The sequence below is a fragment of the Engraulis encrasicolus genome, chromosome 1, assembly GCF_034702125.1.
Source record: "Engraulis encrasicolus isolate BLACKSEA-1 chromosome 1, IST_EnEncr_1.0, whole genome shotgun sequence".
Classification (NCBI taxonomy): domain Eukaryota; kingdom Metazoa; phylum Chordata; class Actinopteri; order Clupeiformes; family Engraulidae; genus Engraulis; species Engraulis encrasicolus.
In genome coordinates, this window is record NC_085857.1 from 29,005,560 (window position 1) to 29,024,769 (window position 19,210).

A 19,210-nucleotide genomic window follows, 5' to 3' on the forward strand; every position below is an offset into this window, starting at 1 on the left:
CCTGTGTAATCGGGGATTCTCTTTACCTCGGTTATAATGAGTGGTTATTGGATTTAATGTTGTCTTTGGATCAGCTCAAATAAGTCTGGCCATTTTCCTCTGACCTCCACCATCAACAAGGCATTTTTGCCCACAGAATCGCTGCTCACTGCATTTTTTTCCTTTTCGTACCATTCTTTGTAGACCCTAGAGATGGTTGTGTGTGAATATCCCAATAGATCAGTATTTTCTGAAATACTCAAATCAAGCCCTTTCAGCTTTACAGCTATGCCATGTTCAAAGTCATTTAAATAACCTTTCTTCCCCATTATGATGCTCGGTTTGAACTGCATCAGATCATCTCAACCATGTCTACATGCAAAAATGCATTGAGTTGCCACAATGTGATTGGCTGATCAGAAATTTGCCTCACTGAGCAGTTGTAACAGGTGTTCCTAATGTAGTGGCCGGTGAGTGTATATGGCCAGAAGAACAGGAAAACAATTAATACGTAAAAGTAACAAGTAAAAAAGTAACAATCCCATCCTGAAAACTGATATATAAGTGTAATGATTTTTGCCTTTGTCTTTGGTGGATAACAAAATAATTTGGCTTGCTGGACCAGGACTTTTGGAGGGGACTGTAAATACACATAATGTCCAAGAACACAAAGAAAAGAATTCTGAGCATGATGCATCTCTCCTTTTTCACACGGTTTATTCGACTGGAGATGCAATTACATCAGGTCAATGTACGTTGCCGCTTCTACCTCTTCAATGCACTTTGCTGCTTCAATCCCCTCAATACATTTCACTGCTTCAACCCCCTTGTCATTATTTACTTGAGCGCTATTCTGACCTTGAAAACACCCGTGCCCTTTTAGTCCTCGATCTGATTTAAAGTTCTTCCCACACTCTTGACACGGGTAGGAAACAATATTGTGCACTCTCCTCTCATGATCATACAAGGGCTGCAAGTAGGAGAATTTCTCTCCACAGACGGTGCACTGGTGGCGCTTCTCTCCAGTGTGAACTATCTGGTGGGTCCTCAGAATGTGAGCGTAACTGAAGCTCTTCCCGCAAATGGAGCAACAGTAAGGCCTCTCTCCTGTATGTCGACGTAGATGCTCTTTGAGTGAACTGCTATTTACAAAACTGGCGTCACAGCGCGAGCACTTGTAAGGCTTCTCTCCCACATGTCTTCTTATGTGTATCTTTAGCGCTTTGTTAAGTCTGAACGTCTTGTTGCAGTAAGTGCAGGCAAATGGCTTCAGTCCCGAGTGCATCGACTCGTGACATTTAAGGCCAAGTTTCGTTTTGAATGTCATCTTACACACCAGACACTCGAAAGGTTTCTCATCAGTATGGAGGGCTTCATGAATTTTCAGATATGAACTACTGGCGAATGTCTTGGGGCACTGGCTACAAAGATAGGGTTTCTCTCCTGAATGTATTGTAAAATGTCTCTTTAAGCGTGCTGAACTAGGGAATTCCTTGGGGCAAAGTGAGCACTTGTGCACTACGTCCTTTTTGTTCTCTCTTGAATGTATTCTAAAATGTCTCTGTAAGCGTGATGAACTGGGGAATTCCTTGGGGCAAAGAGAGCACTTCTTCTTTTCTTTGATGACCTTTGCACTTGTCTTGACGGGCTTTTCAGCTGTTTTGATGGGTTTTTCACCTGTCTTTTCACCCATTAACTGTGGGTGGTGGTGCTGGTGTTTGATGAGTCCACCTAACTGCCTAAAAGTCTTGTCACAAACTTTGCAGGCGTATGGCATTTCACCTGTGTGCCGTCTTTTGTGAACTTTGAGGCTTGTTTTGGCAGTAAGAATCTTGCCACAGACATCACACTCAAAAGAGGGCTTTTGAGATTTAGCGTCACTGCCCTTTTCCGGTTGACTCTCAGCATTGGGTGAGTCGGTGGACGCACTTTCATGTGTAGATTCAGTGGATGCGTTTTCACATGTAGCTGCATTGGTGTCAGTAATGCTCTTTTTTTTACAAGTGCGCGATCTTTGGTGCTGAGCAAGCCAGCTTTGGAATTCAAATGTCTTTCCGCATTCTGTGCATGTGTAACGTTTGTCGTAGTGATACTTTTCAGGCTTGGCTTCATTGACTCTCTCGACTCCTCGGTTCTGCCTCTTCTGTTCCCTCGCAGGTGCAGGCTCGTCAAAGGTAGGATCTGAAAATAAAAAATAAAGAAAACAGAAGATATTTTTGATTATAACATGTAGGGCTGGGTAAAATAATCGATAATCGGTTGAATCGAATCGAATTTCACATAATCGATTCACAGGGCACAAAATCGGCAACAAAAAATTTGTTTTGTTCTTTTTCTTTTTGTTCTTTTTGTTTAATTTAAAGTCTATGGAATATACCCAGTAGGTATTAGTCAATTAGGCCTAGGCCTACTTATTACAAATTAGCAATCTGTTAACACTGTCAAGACACAGCCCTTTGACATTTTTATATAAAAATAGGCAACAGCATCTTTTGGGGGAAATCCTGGCACCAAGAAGGGAACGGATTGAATCGATTCGGAATGAATCAAATTGAATCGTGATTAATCGATTCAAAGTCCTAAGAATCGAAAGACAGGAACATGGCTGCGATACCCAGCTCTAATAACATGGTATTACGATACACTTAGTTGACACTTTTATCCAAAGTGACACGCAGCTATAAACAGGGTTGTGTTTGTTACAGTCCCTGGCCTGGAGCACTGTGGGGTTAGGTGCCTTGTTCAAGGGCACTTCAGCCATTGGATGGAGGTGTAAGGGGAGGTAAGGGTTACCATTAGCCCATGGCTTCCTGGCTGACACTTTTGCTTATCTTTTGAAGGGGTACACGGTAGGATAAAAAGTTCATCAATTACATTCCCGAGCAAGCCAATGCTTACACGTGTCATTAATAAGCAAACAGTCACTCCCCCAACCACTTTCGTAGTTTGCTCTCAGAAATTCCCACATGTAACTTGTGGTGGACGTACCCGAATGAGCACTACATGTTTACACTCAGCTGAAACTTTGTAGCGAGTCAAGCCATTGGGCAAGGCTTCGCAAGATATCAGTACGGTTGTGCTAGCGAGCCTTCAAACTGTTTGAACGCCAAGCGTTTCTTCTCCAGCTTTGTCATTAGCAGAGGTGGAAAAACCACCAAGGTGCTGAAAGTACAGTCAGGCTAAGGTTGTTATGCAACCATGTTTTTTTTAAAGATAACAAGACAAATATTGGTGCTCTTGTTTTCTACTTTTTATGCTGAAATCCAAGCATGAACATACAATTACTAACCAAATTTTTAAGAGCCATGATACTCACATGCATATTTTTGCAGAGTTTTTTCCTGTCAAAAGATTTAGAGTTGATCCAATAAAAATAAAAAAACATGCAAACCTAGTATTCATTTAACCCATTGTGTCCTGGAGACACATCTACGGGTTTTTCAGGATTTTGAGATTTTAGCTGTTTTATTAACTATGTGGGTATGGTAGAGCTGAATGAACACATTACAATGCAAGGGGAGGGTCTTGGCTTTTAAATGTAACTCATTTCATGTTTGTATGTGCTTCGGAGGCTGAGATATTTAAGATTTAATAGGAAGAGTGCACCCTTTCCCAAAAAGGGCTTAGGACAAAATGGGTTAATGTTTACCCCTTAATATTTTTTTCACTTCCCTGCATTAGAGGCCGGGAAGGTTTGTCAGAGCTTGGAGCAAGTCTTCTTTTCTTTCTTGACTAATCGTCACTGGATCTATAGATTAGTCGACAATTAAAATAGTCGTTAGTTGCAGCCCAAATGCAGATAGAAAGCAATATACAAGCAAGGAGAAGTTGGAACTTCTTATTCAGCAAGTTATATCTGATTTAGACAGTTACAGTATATAGGGGAAATTAACTGGGTTTAATTATTCAAGACCAGTAAAGGTTTTGGAGTAAATGAAGGGTAAATATAAGGTGCCAGGAAGACAGGTATTGACTCATATTAAGGGGTAAACATTACGGTAAATGAATACTTAAGACTTACATGTTTCTTATTGGATAAACTTTGAAAACATAACCATTTAAGTCATAGTTTATAAGTAGTTTCACGATGTGACAGCTCTTCATCACAGCCCATTTCTCCCAACTCTCACGCTCTCTGTCCCTCCCCAGTTAAAACCTATCTGGTCATTACTGCTGAGCCAGAAATACAGTACACACAAACACCAGTGCATTTATTTTGTAACTTAATTAAACTTACCTGTTGGGTCAAAGTCACTGTCGTCGTCGTCCTGATAACCTTTGTAGCCGCCATCGTCCTCATCATCCTCATCGCTGAGGACCTCCATCGGTTGAATATTAAAAACTCCGTCAGGCCCCAGCATTTCACGGCAGTCTTGTAGCTTCACTGACAGCACAGGCATTTTCAGTTGCCGTGGTGATGTCAGTGCATCATCATCCTCAGCAGCAGGAGACGCTGGAAAATCTGCTGAGTCGTCCTCTGGTTCCTGTGGTGATGTCGGCGTGTCTGTTGGATCATCTCCAGACGTACAGGACAGAAAGACGTTTGGTGGAATCTCACAACCCTAAAATGTTGAAACACATAATTGTATAACACTGACTGAAGTGTGGAGTCCATACATTTAAAATCCTTTTTTTGTTTTTTTATTTCATGGCAAGACTATGTTTCAACCATTGAGGTCTTCTACAGATTCTCTGCAAACAGACTGATTACGGTGACTAGAAATAAGATTTTAACACACTGAATGCGACGCCCGAATTATTACAAACCCCAACTCCGGTGAAGTTGGGACGTTTGATAAACAGTGAATAAAATCAAAATGTTATCATTTTCAAAACATTCAATCTATTCATTAGATGGAGAATAGTGAAAAGACAACATATTAAGTGTTAAAACCGAGAAAAAATATTGTTTTGGGGGACATATGCACTCATTTCTAATTTGATAAATCCAACACGTCTCAAATAAGTTGGGACGGGGATCAGTGAAATTTAGTAAACATCCAAATAAGATGAAACAACAAAGAAGAACACTGTTTTTTATACAAAATCATCTAATCGGTTAATGTATTTAACTGTTGTCTTTTGTTTTGTTTGTCCCCGTCCCCGTCCCAACTCTTTTGAGACGTGTTGGATTTATCAAATTAGAAATGAGTACATATGTCCCCCAAAACAATATTTAACACTTAACTCCCCCCCTCATTAGCTTATTAGCCTATTTGTTGTCTGTTATGCATGTTTTAACTACCTGCTACAAATCCAATTTCCCCTTTTGGGAACAAATAAACTTGAACTTGGTACTAAAATTCTGCCTCATTATTGAATGTGGATGACCAACAGGCAGCTTACCGATGCAGTGATGTGATTAACTCTTGCACGCCGACCTTGCTGACATCTCTGTCCAATAGCATCGTCATCTCTGTACTTCCTGTGGAGGGAGTCACAATAACAGAAGCAGGTGAAATTTCAGGATACACTGAAAACACTTGTGTGTGAACGTGTGTGTGTGTGTGTGTGTGTGTGTGTGTGTGTGTGTGTGTGTGTGTGTGTGTGTGTGTGTGTGTGTGTGTGTGTGTGTCCTCAGAAAAAATAGAAATGAACTCAGAGAGTGCAAGACACTGCCAAGGAAGCTGTTTGATAGAACATTTGTCTGTGTTACACTCTATTTTTTTATTTTTTAAGTCTTTCTGCCTTCTTTTTGTGGAGCTAGAAACTGGAATTTCAAAATTCGCCCTGTCCCGCAATTCAATGGTGAAGAATCTGTTAAAAACTCCTGGGTCCAGATCCGTGATCTGGATCACCACTAAAATGTAATCACTCTTTCCTTTGGTCATTTCCAAAACTTCCTCAAAATTTCACCCAAATCCGTTAATGACTTTTTGAGTTATCCTGCTGACAGACAAACAAACAAACAGACAGACAGACAGACAGACAGACCAATGTGAATGAAGACATAATCTCCTTGGCGGAGGTAGGGTTAACACCGAAATTACACTCCAAAGTCAATCATGGATAAGCGGTTAGGTTAGGGTGTCAGGCTTGTAGTCTGATGGTTGCTGGTTTGATTCCTGAACCTCACCAGGTCAGTGAGGGGAGTTACTAACAAGTAGAGATGCACCGGATCCTGATTTTTAGGATCCTGCCGGATACCGGATCCACTGCTTAAGATCCTGCCGGATCCGGAACCGGGTGCCGGATCCTACGAAAGGGTTGAAACACATGGCCTACTTACACATGTGGGCCCTTTTTATCACGTTGGCTCAAACTATTTTGACTGAAAAGCCTCGGCTACCGGATCCTGGATCCTGGAACCGGATCCGCATCCTGTGAAAAACCCTATTATCCTGCCGGATCCGGAACCGGATCTTGGATCCGGTGCATCTCTACTAACAAGTGCTCTGCTCTCCCCCATCCTCCTCCATGACTGAAGTATTCTGAGCATGGTACTGTCGATCCCTTATTTGGGTTTGGCACAAATGCAATTTTTGTTGCGTGCATTACAATGTGTGCTGTGTCATAATCACAATTGAGATTTTCCAAGGTGGGCTTTCACACGCACTGTGAAATCAGCCATTGCAGTTAGAAATTAACTGGCTGTGCATCCACGATACTTACTGTTGTGCAAATTGAACATGAGACGGCGGGTAGAAAGGTTAACCTGGTTCCTACCAGACCTCAGTGTGTGTGTGTGTAGCTCTGGAGCCTCCTGGTGGAATTCCAACTCACACAGAGGTCTGGGAGACTGTAGCCTGGGCAAATTGCACTTTTCATACATAAAAAGGAGATTGTCCGCCAGTTTGAATTTCTAGAAACAGATATTTGTTTTTACAAACCCCAACTCCGATGAAGTTGGGACTTTTGGTAAACAGTGAATAAAATCAAAATGCTATCATTTTCAAAACATTCAATCTATTCATTAGATGGAGAATAGTGAAAAGACAACATATTAAGTGTTAAAACCGAGAAAAAATATTGTTTTGGTGGACATATGTACTCATTTCTAATTTGAGAAATCCAACACGTCTCAAAAGAGTTGGGACGGGGATCAGTGAAATTTAGTAAACATCCAAATAAGATAAAACAACAAAGAAGAACATTTCAAAATGAATTGTACTGACGGACAATATAGGTGTCCAGGTATAAGATCATCACAGAGAGGCTGAGTCACTCAGAATTAAAGATGCAAAGGGAATAATTACCATAGTTATTACATACATTTTTGAATTCCCTTTGATTTACCACGATTGAGTGTATATAAGACATATTTTTGTTAATAAAATCATTGTATAGGTTCATGACATCATGAAATATATATTGGCTGTAGTCTCACTCTAATTCCTGGAGTGCTAGAGCTATTGAAAATTGACCATATTAAGAATGCTTAATGCATGAAAATGACACAGGGGTTTAACATTCTCCTAAGCACCTGAGCTCAATTGAAATAGACCCAGAAGACATGGGAAACTGTCCTTTGCTTACAGAAGTCAGCAGAAGTTGTAGAAGTCCATTCTTTTTGACAATAATAGAGCATTGCACATCCTGTGCTACAGTGAAAATGGACCATCCAACTTGTGTTAGTGCTAGCTTCAAAAGTCAGCCTCCATGATGGCATGTAGATGCAGTAGTGCATTGGTTAAGATGTTCTTACTCATCTGTAGAGTTAAATACAGTGCTGAATGGTATAAATGGGTTTTAAACAGCATGAAAAGCCACTCATGCATTATATTTTGAAGGGAGATCTTCGATTACTGCCACATATTAAGGTCAAATTGCATTCTCTACTATGTTTTAACAGTTTGGCTCCATCATAAGGACCAGCATGTGATAAAATGGTGGGTTTTTGGTCAAGACCTGTCACACTGTAAGCACTACAGAAAGGAAAACATTGCAAAACATGACAAGGAATACACCCACCATTTAAGCTGGTGAAATCATGTCCAAGATAGGAATTAACACTGTTTTTTATATAAAATCATCTCATCGGTTAATGTATTTCACTGTTAAGTGTTGTATTTTGTTTTTTTTTAGTCTTCCTCGACATTTGCTGCCATTTATTGTCCCCGTCCCAACTCTTTTTGAGACGTGTTGGATTTCTCAAATTAGAAATGAGTACATATGTCCCCCAAAACAATATTTTTTCTCGGTTTTAACACTTAATATGTTGTCTTTTCACTATTCTCCATCTAATGAATAGATTGAGTGTTTTGAAAATGATAGCATTTTGATTTTATTCACTGTTTACCAAACGTCCCAACTTCATCGGAGTTGGGGTTAGTACTTTCCTTTTGTCATACTAGTTAATATCAGTTTATTATTTAGTAAATATTCGTGAAATATCAAATTTGACAATACAGCTCAATTTCAATAAGCAGCACATTTGCAATATTTACTTGGCCACCAGCCTACAGAGCACCTTCAATGTATTATGTTGGACACCAAAGGCATGCCTGACAGTGGATGGTGGAGGTGAAGAGGATTGTGTGTACTGACCATGGCTCTAAATTAACACACGCCAACACGCCAAACACGGGTGAAAATTCATTTTGGCTAGTAGAAAAAAATACCTACCCGCCAATTTGGCTGGTAGCGTCGGAGTACAGTAAATTATGAACGTAAACCGCTGCTCTGACGAACGTTAGACGGCGAGATTTCCTACATTACCCATGGACACTAGCGTCACGACGTAGCCTCCCACCGTGGGCTTTCCAGTGCAGCGAGCGGCAACTCCATGCTGTTGCGCGCGCCAGGATTGAAAACATTTCAGACGACCAGCCTTCTGTCAGCTACGCTGCGCTCACACTATTCTGACAGGCAGCTCTCCTCCTAAGCTCTCGTCGCTTTCGCTACAACCTTTTTAAACGTCACTACTGCTATTATTACTATATGAACCTTGCTGCAACAGGCTGCATTTTTGAAGCCGCGAGGCCCTGACCGTTTCAATGACAGGACTAACGCAGATTATGCATAGAGCTACTTCTGTTCTGTAGGCTGTTTTGTGCGAGTGATGAGAATGTGGCGGGGGTTAGAGCAAGGTTCTGTGTGTTGGTGAATGCTAGCAGTAATTGTAACCGTAATAATAGTGACGTTAAAAAAATGAGTGGTTGTGGAACGAAATAGCGACAAGGGCAGAGGAGGAGAGCTGACTGTCAGAGTAGTGTGACCGTAGCTGTCAGTTCAGTTGTCTTCTGAAATGTCCCGAGTCCTGGCGCAACTAAGTTGGAAAGCCCATACCACGCCATCGGAAAGAAAAAAAAACAGCCAACGACGAAGCTGTGGAAGTAACAAAGGAAGCGAAGATTCCCGAGATATTATTTACTTTTAGTTAAAATAGGCTTCTTGTCATTTTGTTGCGCTCCTCCTCTCTCCTCTCCTTTTCCTTTCATCTCTTCTCCTTCCTTGGGGTGTGCGTATGTGAGGTTTTGAAGTGTTTGGCTGTGTGCTTGGTTACTGTATGTTAAAGGTCTGTTATGTGAGTGGGTTGTGTGATGTGATTCAGCTGTTTCCAGAGGAATTGAACAAAAACTAATCAAATTGATTAGGCCTAAGTAATGAAAGTAAAAAATAAAGCAGAAGTTAAAAAATAATGAAAAAATATATAGTGTAATATAATATGCTTATTATGTAGGCATATAGTAGCCTATGCAGGCCTATAGTGTATCTGTGTTGTAGAAATAGTTGAACAAAATGACCATAATTTAAACAAATAACTAGCCTAATGCATAGTTTATTTTGGCAAGATAAAAAAAATGGCTAGTTGAACTTCTGTTTGGCTGGTAAGAAAAAATGTCCACTAGCCAAATTGGCTGGTGGTGGAAAAAGTTAATTTAGAGCCCTGGTACTGACCGTATGTGCTGCTCCAGCTGTTGCTTCAGTGTCTGCACCTCATCCCTCAGTGCTCTGATCACCTGTTGGGGACAATGAGAAGGGACAGTAAGACACAAAAGGTGATTAGAATGACTAAATATCACTGGTGAGGCAACCTGGCATACTATACAACTAAATATCAAGGGACAAACTTCATAACTAGCCTACTATGGGTTCCCAGTGTTTTTAAACACGATGTTATGAGGAGGGGAAAGACAGTGGCAGGAACCACGTGAGCTATTTTTTGGCCGACAGCGGTTTCCAGAGGTTGAGTTGTACGCAGTCAGAGGGGAAAAACATAGAATCCATGTAGGCCTACCGGTATATTGAACTACAATTTCAAATCAGTTAAAGTGGTTACGCATTCAAAGTTAGAGGCAATCATGGCAACGCGTCAATAAGCCATTTACAGAGACGGTTTAGGTCGTTTCTTCCTTAAAAAAAATCTCTACCATTTAGGCTATCAGAAGGTCCCACCTTGTTCGACTCAGTGAGTTTGTTGTCTTTCTCCACAAGTCTCTTCTGGAGATCTTCTACCTGCAGTCTCAGGGTTTGACATTGGCACACTTGTTCTTCGTACTCCAGTAACTGCTGCAAATTCGCTTCATCTTCTTGCAACCTTGACTTGAAGAGCAGCGAATTACATTCCAAGTCCTGCAAGTACATCACCTGCAATTCATTCCTGAAAACTTTTACTTTTTGAGCAGAGTGCCTTTTTGTCTGCGACTCTGACATGCGAAAAGGTCCTGTAGCCTACGCTCGGTCTTTACGACATTCAAGTCGCAATAAAGGTAATTTAGACCCACCATTATAATTTCCAAATAAATTTGTAGATTTATTATGCACAGGCAAGTAGTTTTCATTGTCAGAACCCGTAAACTTACCATGCTTATGGACTACGACCACTCGACAGTTTTCGGCAATGTATTCGTTCACCTTCCTTTAGAAATTACCCTCGCTCTTCCATGAATGACTATGAAATGTGACGAGACGTTTACGTGCAGATAGTATGGAGACATGCGATTCACAGGCCAATATTTAATAGGTCTGAGGTCTGGTTGTTTTGAAAACATTGCAATACATCCTGTGAAAAAGTCCAGCCTGCAATGCGTTGGCGAAGAAGCCAAGCCAAAACAACTAACTTCACATTTACTGCCCTCTTGCGGTTTGGGGAAGACACACAACTGACGGCATCAGCATCTGTTCAGAGTCTATCAATTGAGTAGTAGAGGTAACTGTACACATGTTATGACAGATCCATTAAATCAATCCATAAAATAAAACTAGACTGCATTTCCGCAGATACTATTATGCTTGCGGCTAATGCTCACACACTTTTAGTATATATATATATAGGTGTAAATCAGATTTTCAATGTTGACAGCATTCATGCATCCCCAAACCATGTCAGTCCCACTACCATGCTTGACCAGCCAGATGATCAAAGCAAAATGTTATCAATGCAAGCAATGTTTATCTTTGTCTCTTCTTCAGACCACACAACATGGTCCCAGTGATCCATATCCTTGGTCGGTTCATCTCTTTTGAGACCAAGATAAACAAATTTGCTTTAGATGGTGTCAAGCATGTGTGGTGGTAGATCTAAACAAGTGAGGTTTACAAAAAAAGTTTATTATCTGGCTAGTCAACCATGGTAGTGGGACTAACGTGGAATGGGAATGCATGAAAGCTGTCAACATTGGAAATCTGAATTACACCTAAAAGAAACAAGCATGTCAACATGCACCGTGACTACTGAAGATCATGATACTCTTCGTAGGATGTCATTCAAATCTCACACCAATCTATTTCAGCCAAGTGCAGACTCAAAATGTAAAAGTTCAATGTAAAAAAAGGTTGAAACGCACACCGATGACTATTCGGGCCAACACGGCAAAAATGTGAGGGTTGTACTCACTTACGAGACATACTGTAAGTTGATTCAGGAAAAAATAAATCAGTGAGTCAACAGTTTTTGCCTCTGAACTTTTAACACAGCAACAGTGGAAGAAAAACACTTGAAAACCCCCCAAAGATAATTATTTTTTTTAAAAAACTACTTTAACAAGTTAACTTCTACAAAAATGCTACATACAGAATATGCAGTATATTGTACATGTACCGTATGTATGTGTATGCCAGGTAGTCAACATGCTAACAAACTACACAAAAGTACTGCATAGAGAGTATACAGTATGCGGTATGTAAAGGTAGTCTGAAATCAACTGAAGTAAAATGAGAAAGCTCAGTCAGTGGGAGCAACCTTTACCATGCCGAGCTTGACAAACAAAATGAACAAAAAAGAAAAGACACACACCAATTTTAACCTCTTCATACAGTCTATTCTTCACAAAATGGCCATCGCTATGTCCCTTGCCCTGTACACAAGAAGACATGCACAGATGCACATGAAAACGCATAATAATATATCCCTTTATGTTTCAGCACATATTAATATGGCGGAATTTGAACATAGCAACCACAGAAGTGGAGAAATCTGAAAACACCAGCGATGCAAATAAAAATAATAACAACAATGTAGTTTTTTAACGTCTCTCAAGGAGATGGGACTAGGAAATTGAAAAGAGGGGAGGGCAGGGGTTTAGGGGGGGACTTGAAATGCTTTTTGAACTCAGCCAGTGAGGGGGACTTGGCAGGGCAGATACTGTATGGAGGCAGTGTGTTCCAAAAGGTGGAGGCAGCAACACAGAAGGTTCCCTCACCAAAAGTCCATAGCCTGGAGCAGAGAATGACAAACTGGTTCTTGCCAAAGGATCACAGGGAACAGAGCAATTCTCAAGGAGATCTGAGAGGTAATGGGGAGTAAGACCATGGAATGATTTGTATGTGATTGGTAGGATTTTACATGAGGTACATAGGTAGATTGTGTGGTTACTGGTTTTGTGTCACTCCTGATGACCTGTAGCTTTGGGTGAGTCAGTGAATGTATTTTCTGGTGGATCAACAGGAGACTGCTGGGTGAGAATACTTTCTTAGTAAAGCCCAGTTCACCGCCTGAAAGCGTCCAATGTTGTGCGGGTCAGTGGATTGCATTTGCTGAGAATGAGCAACGTTTTGGTGGCTCCACAAATTACCCATAGTACTGAACGTTTTTCCACACAGAGAGAACGGATGGGGTCTAGACTTTTCTACTGCGTGAGCCAATCCATGAACAAAGTTGTGGTGGCTCCGCAATTTACCTATAGTCCTGAATGTTTTTCCACACAGAGAGCAGGGATGGGGGTTCTCTCCTGTGTGTGTTCTTTTGTGATGGATTAGACTGTTCTTGCATGAAAGTATCTTCCCACATACATCACATTCATGGTGGCTATTGTTTTTTAATTTAGACCTTTCTACTGTGAGTCAGTCCATGAACAACTTTTTGGTGGGTCCGTAGATTACCTAAAGCCCTGAATGACCATCCACAGACAGAGCAGGGATGGGGCTTTTCTCCTGTGTGTGTTCTTTTGTGAAGGATTAGACTTTTCTTGCATGAAAGAATTTTCCCACATACATCACATTCAGAAGGACGATAGTATTTTGATGTAGACCTTACAGGATTCTTTGAGATCGCTTCTGATTGCCTTTGCTGTGAATGAACAACTTTTTTGTGGATCCCTAAATTACTTGAAGTCCTAAATGCTCTTCCACACAGAAAGCATGGATACGGTTTCTCTCCTGTGTGTGTTCTTATGTGGCGGATTAGAGTTTTCTTGCATGAAAGTATTTTTCCACATATATCGCATTCATGGGGACTATTGTATTTTGATTTCGAGCGTTCAGGATTCCTTGAGTTCACTTGTGACCCTTCTCCTGTGTGGCCAGTGGATTGGCTTTGCTGTGAATGAGAAGCTCGTCTGTGCCTCCAATATTGACTTGAAGTCCTAAATGTTTTCCCACAATCAGCACAGAGATAGGGCTTCTCTCCTGTGTGTGTTCTCTTGTGAAGCATTAGACTTCTCTTGCCTGAGAGTAGTATTTTCCCACATACATTACATTCATGGCGACCATTGTATCTTAATTTGGGCCCTTCTGCTGTGTGATCAGTAGATTGGCAACGCTTTTGGTGGCTCCATAAATTACTAGAAGACCTGAATGCTCGTCCACACAGAGAGCAGAGATGGGGCTTCTCCCCTGTGTGTGTTCTTTCATGATGGATTAGACCGTTCTTGCTTGAAAGTATCTTCCCACATACAGCACATTCATAGGGACCATGGTCTTTTAATTTAGACCTTTCTACAGTGTCATGAGTCATTCCATGAACAACTTTTTGGTGCCTCCGTAAATTACCTACAGCCCTGAATGCCCTTCCACACACAGAGCAAGGATAGGGTTTCTCTCCTGTGTGTTTTCTTTTGTGAATCAGAAGACTTCTCTCGCATGAAAGAATTTGGCCACACACGTCACATTCATTAGGAACACGGTCTTTTCGTGACCCTTTTCCTGTGTGGCCAGTGGATTGCCCTTGCTGTGAATGAGCAACATTTTTGTGGCTCCATAAGTCACTTAAAGCCCTGAACATTTCTCCACACTGAGAGCAGGTGTAGGTTTTTTCTCCTGTGTGTGTTTGTTTGTGTGTCCATAATTGACTTGAAGTCCTATATGCTTTTCCACACTGGACACAGGCATGGGGTCTCTCTTCTCTGTGTGTTGTTTTGTGCCTCAATAAATTACTTGATTTATTGAATGCTTTTCCACACACAGAGCAAGAATACGGTTTCTCTCCTGTGTGTGTTATTTTGTGAATGCGTAGACCTCTCTTGCCTGAAAGTATTTTCCCACATACATCACATTCATGGGGACCATTGTATTTTGATTTAGACTTCACAGCATTCCTTGAGTTCACTTGTGATCCTTCTCTTGTGTGGGCAATCTGGTTGTCATTGCAGGGCTCATCCACCTCCTGATTGGGTGACTCCGGCTCAGCAGTGCCTTCATCTGAACAGAGAAATAAAAAAGACGTTTTCATTTCTATGTAGGAAATTACCAAATTAACATGGAATATATACAACCGCGGCAAAAAATTGAGAGACCACTTCAACATTTTCAGTTTTTCTGATTTTGCTATGGATAGGTACAGGGGTTGGACAAAATATCTGAGACACCTGTCATTTTAGTGTGGGAAGTTTCATGGCTCAAGTGGACCAACCTGTTGGCCAATCTTCATTAATTGCACGTTGCACCAGTAAAGTGAAGTGTGAAGGTTCAATTAGCAGGGTAAGAACACAGTTTTGCACAAAATTTTGCAATGCACACAACATAATGGGTGACGTATCAGAGCATCACTGTTGTCAATGATGTCACCATGACGTATTAGTTCCTGGTATGAGGCCACGAGCACAAGTGGAGGACGCAAGGTCGCATATTGGAACGCACTCTTTGTGTAGTCTCCAAGGTAGTATACTGTAGGTGGGCTACTGTTTGCTTGCTTCCTTAGGAATGAATGGGGGATTTCACCTTGCCAATATGCCTGCATATGTCCCTGCTGTAATGTCTTTCGAACTTCAAAAAGGAGTCCAACTAAACTCATGTAACTATTACAAGTAGTTATTTTGTTCATAGCAATGAATATTACACTTGAAATAAATAATAATTAAAAAACAATTTCTCCTGAATGCGGCACTTACTTTTTGGGTTATAATCACTGTCATCATCATCATCATCATCCTGATAACATAGGTCATCGCCATGGTCATCGTCATCACCCTCATCGCTGATGTCCTTTATCGGTTCAATCTTAAAAACTCTGTCAGGCCCGAGCATTTCACGACAGTCTTGTAGCTTCACTGACAGCACAGATTGTTTCCGTTGCCATGATGATGTGAGTTTGTCATCACCAGGAGACAGTGGACCATCTGCTGGGTCGTCCTCTAGTTCCTGTGGTGATGTCTGCGTCTCTGTTGGGTCGTCTCCAGACGTGCAGGACAGGAAGACATTTGGTGGGATCTCACAATCCTAAAATGTTAAAACACAACAGTTGGATAATGTCACTATGTCTTGTTGAACCTAAGTTTTCAATTGAGGAGCCCGTAAACTTAAACGAAAAATCGGTGGAATTTAAGGGCTGTTTTCTCACCGCACTGACTGAACTAGACGCTTTCCTCAAAGAATCCATCACGGATTACATCAATTTTTGCAACGATACGCTCATATCGTCCAAAACTGTTAAACAGTATCCCAATAACAAACCTTTTTTTTAACAAGGATATTAATGAATGTGAATGTGTATGTATATTTTGAAAGCACTTTGAGTCAACTTCATAGTTGTGATACTGCGCTAGAGAAATACTACTCATGTTGTTTTGTATTGTATATTGTATTGTATTGTACTGTCAAAGCGTGGTGCGCACACGCAATAGACTTGAATCGTCTATTCATGTATGTGTGCGCACCAATTTGAACCGTTAATTGTGTGTGGGCAACACGCTTTTGCATGTTTCCTCAACACCATGCAATGTTGAATTTATACGCAGTGTCATGAGTGGCACGATCACATGAGATCACCCAGCTTATGCATACATGCATGCCCCCCCCCCCACACACACACTTTTTCCAGACTCAGACATTACTCATCCAGGGGTGATAGTGAAAAAAAATCCTGAGCCTGAACTTTTTCCCCTGCTCTAACGACGACGACAAGATACTGCATAGTGACGTAACGTAGGCCTATTTTGACACATTATTCAAACATTTGCCATTAGCCTGTGTATGACCACTATTCAAGCCTGATAGTAGAAGAAAACCCTGAACCTGTTACACTTTCTGAGATAAGAATAACCTAATGGCTAATTATTATCAATGTTTTTATTTTTGCAAACTCTGTCAAGCCTGAAATAAGGCATGGAGCCTGAATACTATCAGCCCTGTGACTCATCATAAGTACCGGTGCACCAAATTAACACCTGTCAACTGACCTAATGCAAGTAAAAACTCAGTTTGACGGGCAGAAAAGACACTTATTAGCCACTTTGACAGGTGGTGAGCGAATGCTTAGCCATATTGGCTGGTGATGAAAAAATTCCAAAAGACAGAAGGCTAATTATTACAGTACTTATTATTACTGTTATTGCCACGGTTTATAAGGGCGTTAGTAGTACATTCCCAACTCATTACTGAATGTGGATTACTGACAGGCAATTTACCAATGCAGTGATGTCATTTCCTCTTTCATGCCGACCTTGCTGACGTCTCTGTCCAATTGTGTTGTCATCTCTGTACTTCCTGTGGAGGGAGTCACAATAGAGATCATAAGTGACGTCACATACTCTGCATTCACCGGACTTCAGGAAGTTTTTAGTGAAAAAATGTAGCATGCAATCCAAAGGCCGTATAAAAAGAGCCCCAGTTTGCTACCTCAGAAGGTCCAGGTTCATAACCTGATTTACATCATCTGGGCTGCGTTCGGCTACGTCACGCAGGGGCGGTATGCGAGAGCATATCAGATGGCAAGAGTCAGGTAACCAGGTTCAAGTCCCGGCTAGGCAACTCTACTCCCCTTTGCTACAAGGTGTCAGAATTGGAATGGCTACCGTGAGGCCATCGGAAGCGTACCCATTGTGTGTGAGTGGAAATTCTATGTGAGGTGCGAGGGACCCCAGTGTTGGACGAAGCATGATTGAGCTGAGTGAGGGACACGATGAGTATGTGAAGCCGCTTCCCGAAGGGGAAGGCAGTGAGATGGATTGACTATCGTTGGGGTTGTGTGTGTGTTCTGACTGTCACGCCAACAAGCCTGGCTCTTTGGTGTAGCAGTCAGAGACCCAGTTTACTATCTCAGGTTCCAGTTCCGGCAGGGCAACTCTACTCTCCTTCCTCGGAGTATTATTTTTGGACACATGCAAAGGCATGTCTGAGTGTGGATGGTAGAGATGAAGAGGATTGAGTGTCTGTACTGACCGTCTGTGCTGCTCCAGCTGTTGCTGCAGTGTCTGCACCTCATCCCTCAGTGCTCTGATCACCTGTTGGGGACAATGAGACGGGACAGGAAGTCAGGACTGTTGCTAAGAATGAGTTAATATCACTAGTGAGGGCCAATCTGGACAATAATATATTGCATAGATTGTATTGCAAGGCTAAAAATGGATGAATGTTCCATTTCTAGCCATACAATAAAATATCATCAAGGGGCATCTCCTGAGCTGAAGGAGATGCATGTAACCTGGGGTGAGGCACAGCATGCTGCGCAAGACAGGTCCAGGTGGAGGCAGATCGTTGAAGCCTTGTGTCCCATCAGGGACGAAGAGGATTAAGTAAGTAATCAAGGGGCAAACTGGATAACAAAATTAAATAAACTACAATGAAATCATGCAGGGCTGAGGATCAAAACCTAAGAGGCAAACAGGTTCATCAGCCATTTATAATAAAGTGTCTCACCTTGTTCGCCCTAGTAATTCTGTTGTCCTTCTCCTCAAGTCTCTTCTGGAGATCTTCTACCTGCAGTCTCAGGGTCTGGCATTGGCACACTTGTTCTTCATACTCCAGTAACTGCTGCAGATGAACTTCATTTTCCTGTAACCGTGAGCGTGACTTCAAAACCCGCGAATTCATTTCGGATCCTAAGCACAACACCCATCATTCATTCTTGAGAACTACCGACTGATCACAGAATACACAGTTAAGTTTTATTATTTTTCCAGTTTTACACTCGCCTGCGAATAGGTGCGAAAGGCCATAGACCTGGATCCACCATTCTGTTTTATTAGACTGATTAGAGGCAAATTGCTTTCATTCAGAACCCATAAACTTACCATGCTTAGCCTATGGACCATTCACGCTACTGCTTTCTGCAATGTATTCAGATCGCAAGTTCACCTTTCTTTAGAAATGACACCGGCTCTTCCATGAATGACCATCAACTGTTTCGCACGCAACGTTTACGGTGAAGATGGTGCAGAAATAAGGGGATCATTTCTTAAAAGAGCCAAAGCCTGACTGGAGCTCAGCAAAACAACGCAACCTGTAAAAAAGTAGACAGTACACAAACAGGTTTCGGTTTGTGGGAGACACGCAATCACAAGGGAGCTGTGACGCAATGACGTTGATGATGGCGAAGAAGCGAAAACTAAACCGCACCTCTACTGCCCTCTTGGGGTGGAAGATGAACAATTCTTGGAATTGGCAGCATCTGCATCTGTTCAAGATGTACCTTCCAATATGTGACCTTGCGTCCTTGTGCTTGTGACCTCGTACCAGGAAGTAATAAGTCATGATAACAGCACTGACAACAACATTATATTTCAATATCTCGCTAAATCTCAATTGGTAAGTAATTTTCTCATTTGCAAACTGGATGGTGAATGAAGAATAGAACCCCAAAAATGGTTGTGGCTAGGCTGACAGTGGGGACATCAGCAAAACTTGAGGCCTCAAA

The 19,210-nt window shown here is 41.5% G+C and overlaps 2 protein-coding genes across 2 annotated transcripts; both read right to left on the reverse strand.

Moving 5' to 3' along the window:
* Positions 1 to 676: 676 nt before the first annotated feature.
* Positions 677 to 11,032, reverse strand: LOC134449800 (zinc finger protein ZFP2-like). Its single transcript, XM_063199910.1, has 6 exons — positions 10,725 to 11,032; positions 10,318 to 10,494; positions 9,820 to 9,881; positions 5,326 to 5,404; positions 4,217 to 4,541; positions 677 to 2,160 (listed from the first exon to the last, which is right to left on the reverse strand). Exons 1-6 carry the CDS (start codon positions 10,725 to 10,727, stop codon positions 716 to 718), a joined length of 2,091 nt encoding a protein of 696 aa, XP_063055980.1. The 5' UTR covers positions 10,728 to 11,032; the 3' UTR covers positions 677 to 715.
* A 524-nt stretch (positions 11,033 to 11,556) lies between these two features.
* Positions 11,557 to 18,387, reverse strand: LOC134456889 (zinc finger protein 345-like). Its single transcript, XM_063208517.1, has 5 exons — positions 18,214 to 18,387; positions 17,737 to 17,798; positions 16,983 to 17,061; positions 15,468 to 15,795; positions 11,557 to 14,778 (listed from the first exon to the last, which is right to left on the reverse strand). The coding sequence occupies exons 1-5, from the start codon at positions 18,385 to 18,387 to the stop codon at positions 13,184 to 13,186; spliced, it is 2,238 nt and encodes a 745-aa protein (XP_063064587.1). The 3' UTR covers positions 11,557 to 13,183.
* Between the last annotated feature and the right edge of the window lie 823 nt (positions 18,388 to 19,210).

Coding starts and splice junctions, on each gene's coding strand:
- LOC134449800 (XM_063199910.1), bottom strand. Junction 5,405..9,819: donor CAGCTGGAGCAGCACATACG/GTCAGTACCAGG, acceptor CTCCCTCCACAG/GAAGTACAGAGATGACGATG. Junction 4,542..5,325: donor TTAATCACATCACTGCATCG/GTAAGCTGCCTG, acceptor TCAACATTTTAG/GGTTGTGAGATTCCACCAAA.
- LOC134456889 (XM_063208517.1), bottom strand. CDS start 18,387: ATGAATTCGCGGGTTTTGAAGTCACGCTCACGGTTACAGGAAAATGAA. Junction 17,062..17,736: donor CAGCTGGAGCAGCACAGACG/GTCAGTACAGAC, acceptor CTCCCTCCACAG/GAAGTACAGAGATGACAACA. Junction 15,796..16,982: donor GAAATGACATCACTGCATTG/GTAAATTGCCTG, acceptor TTAACATTTTAG/GATTGTGAGATCCCACCAAA.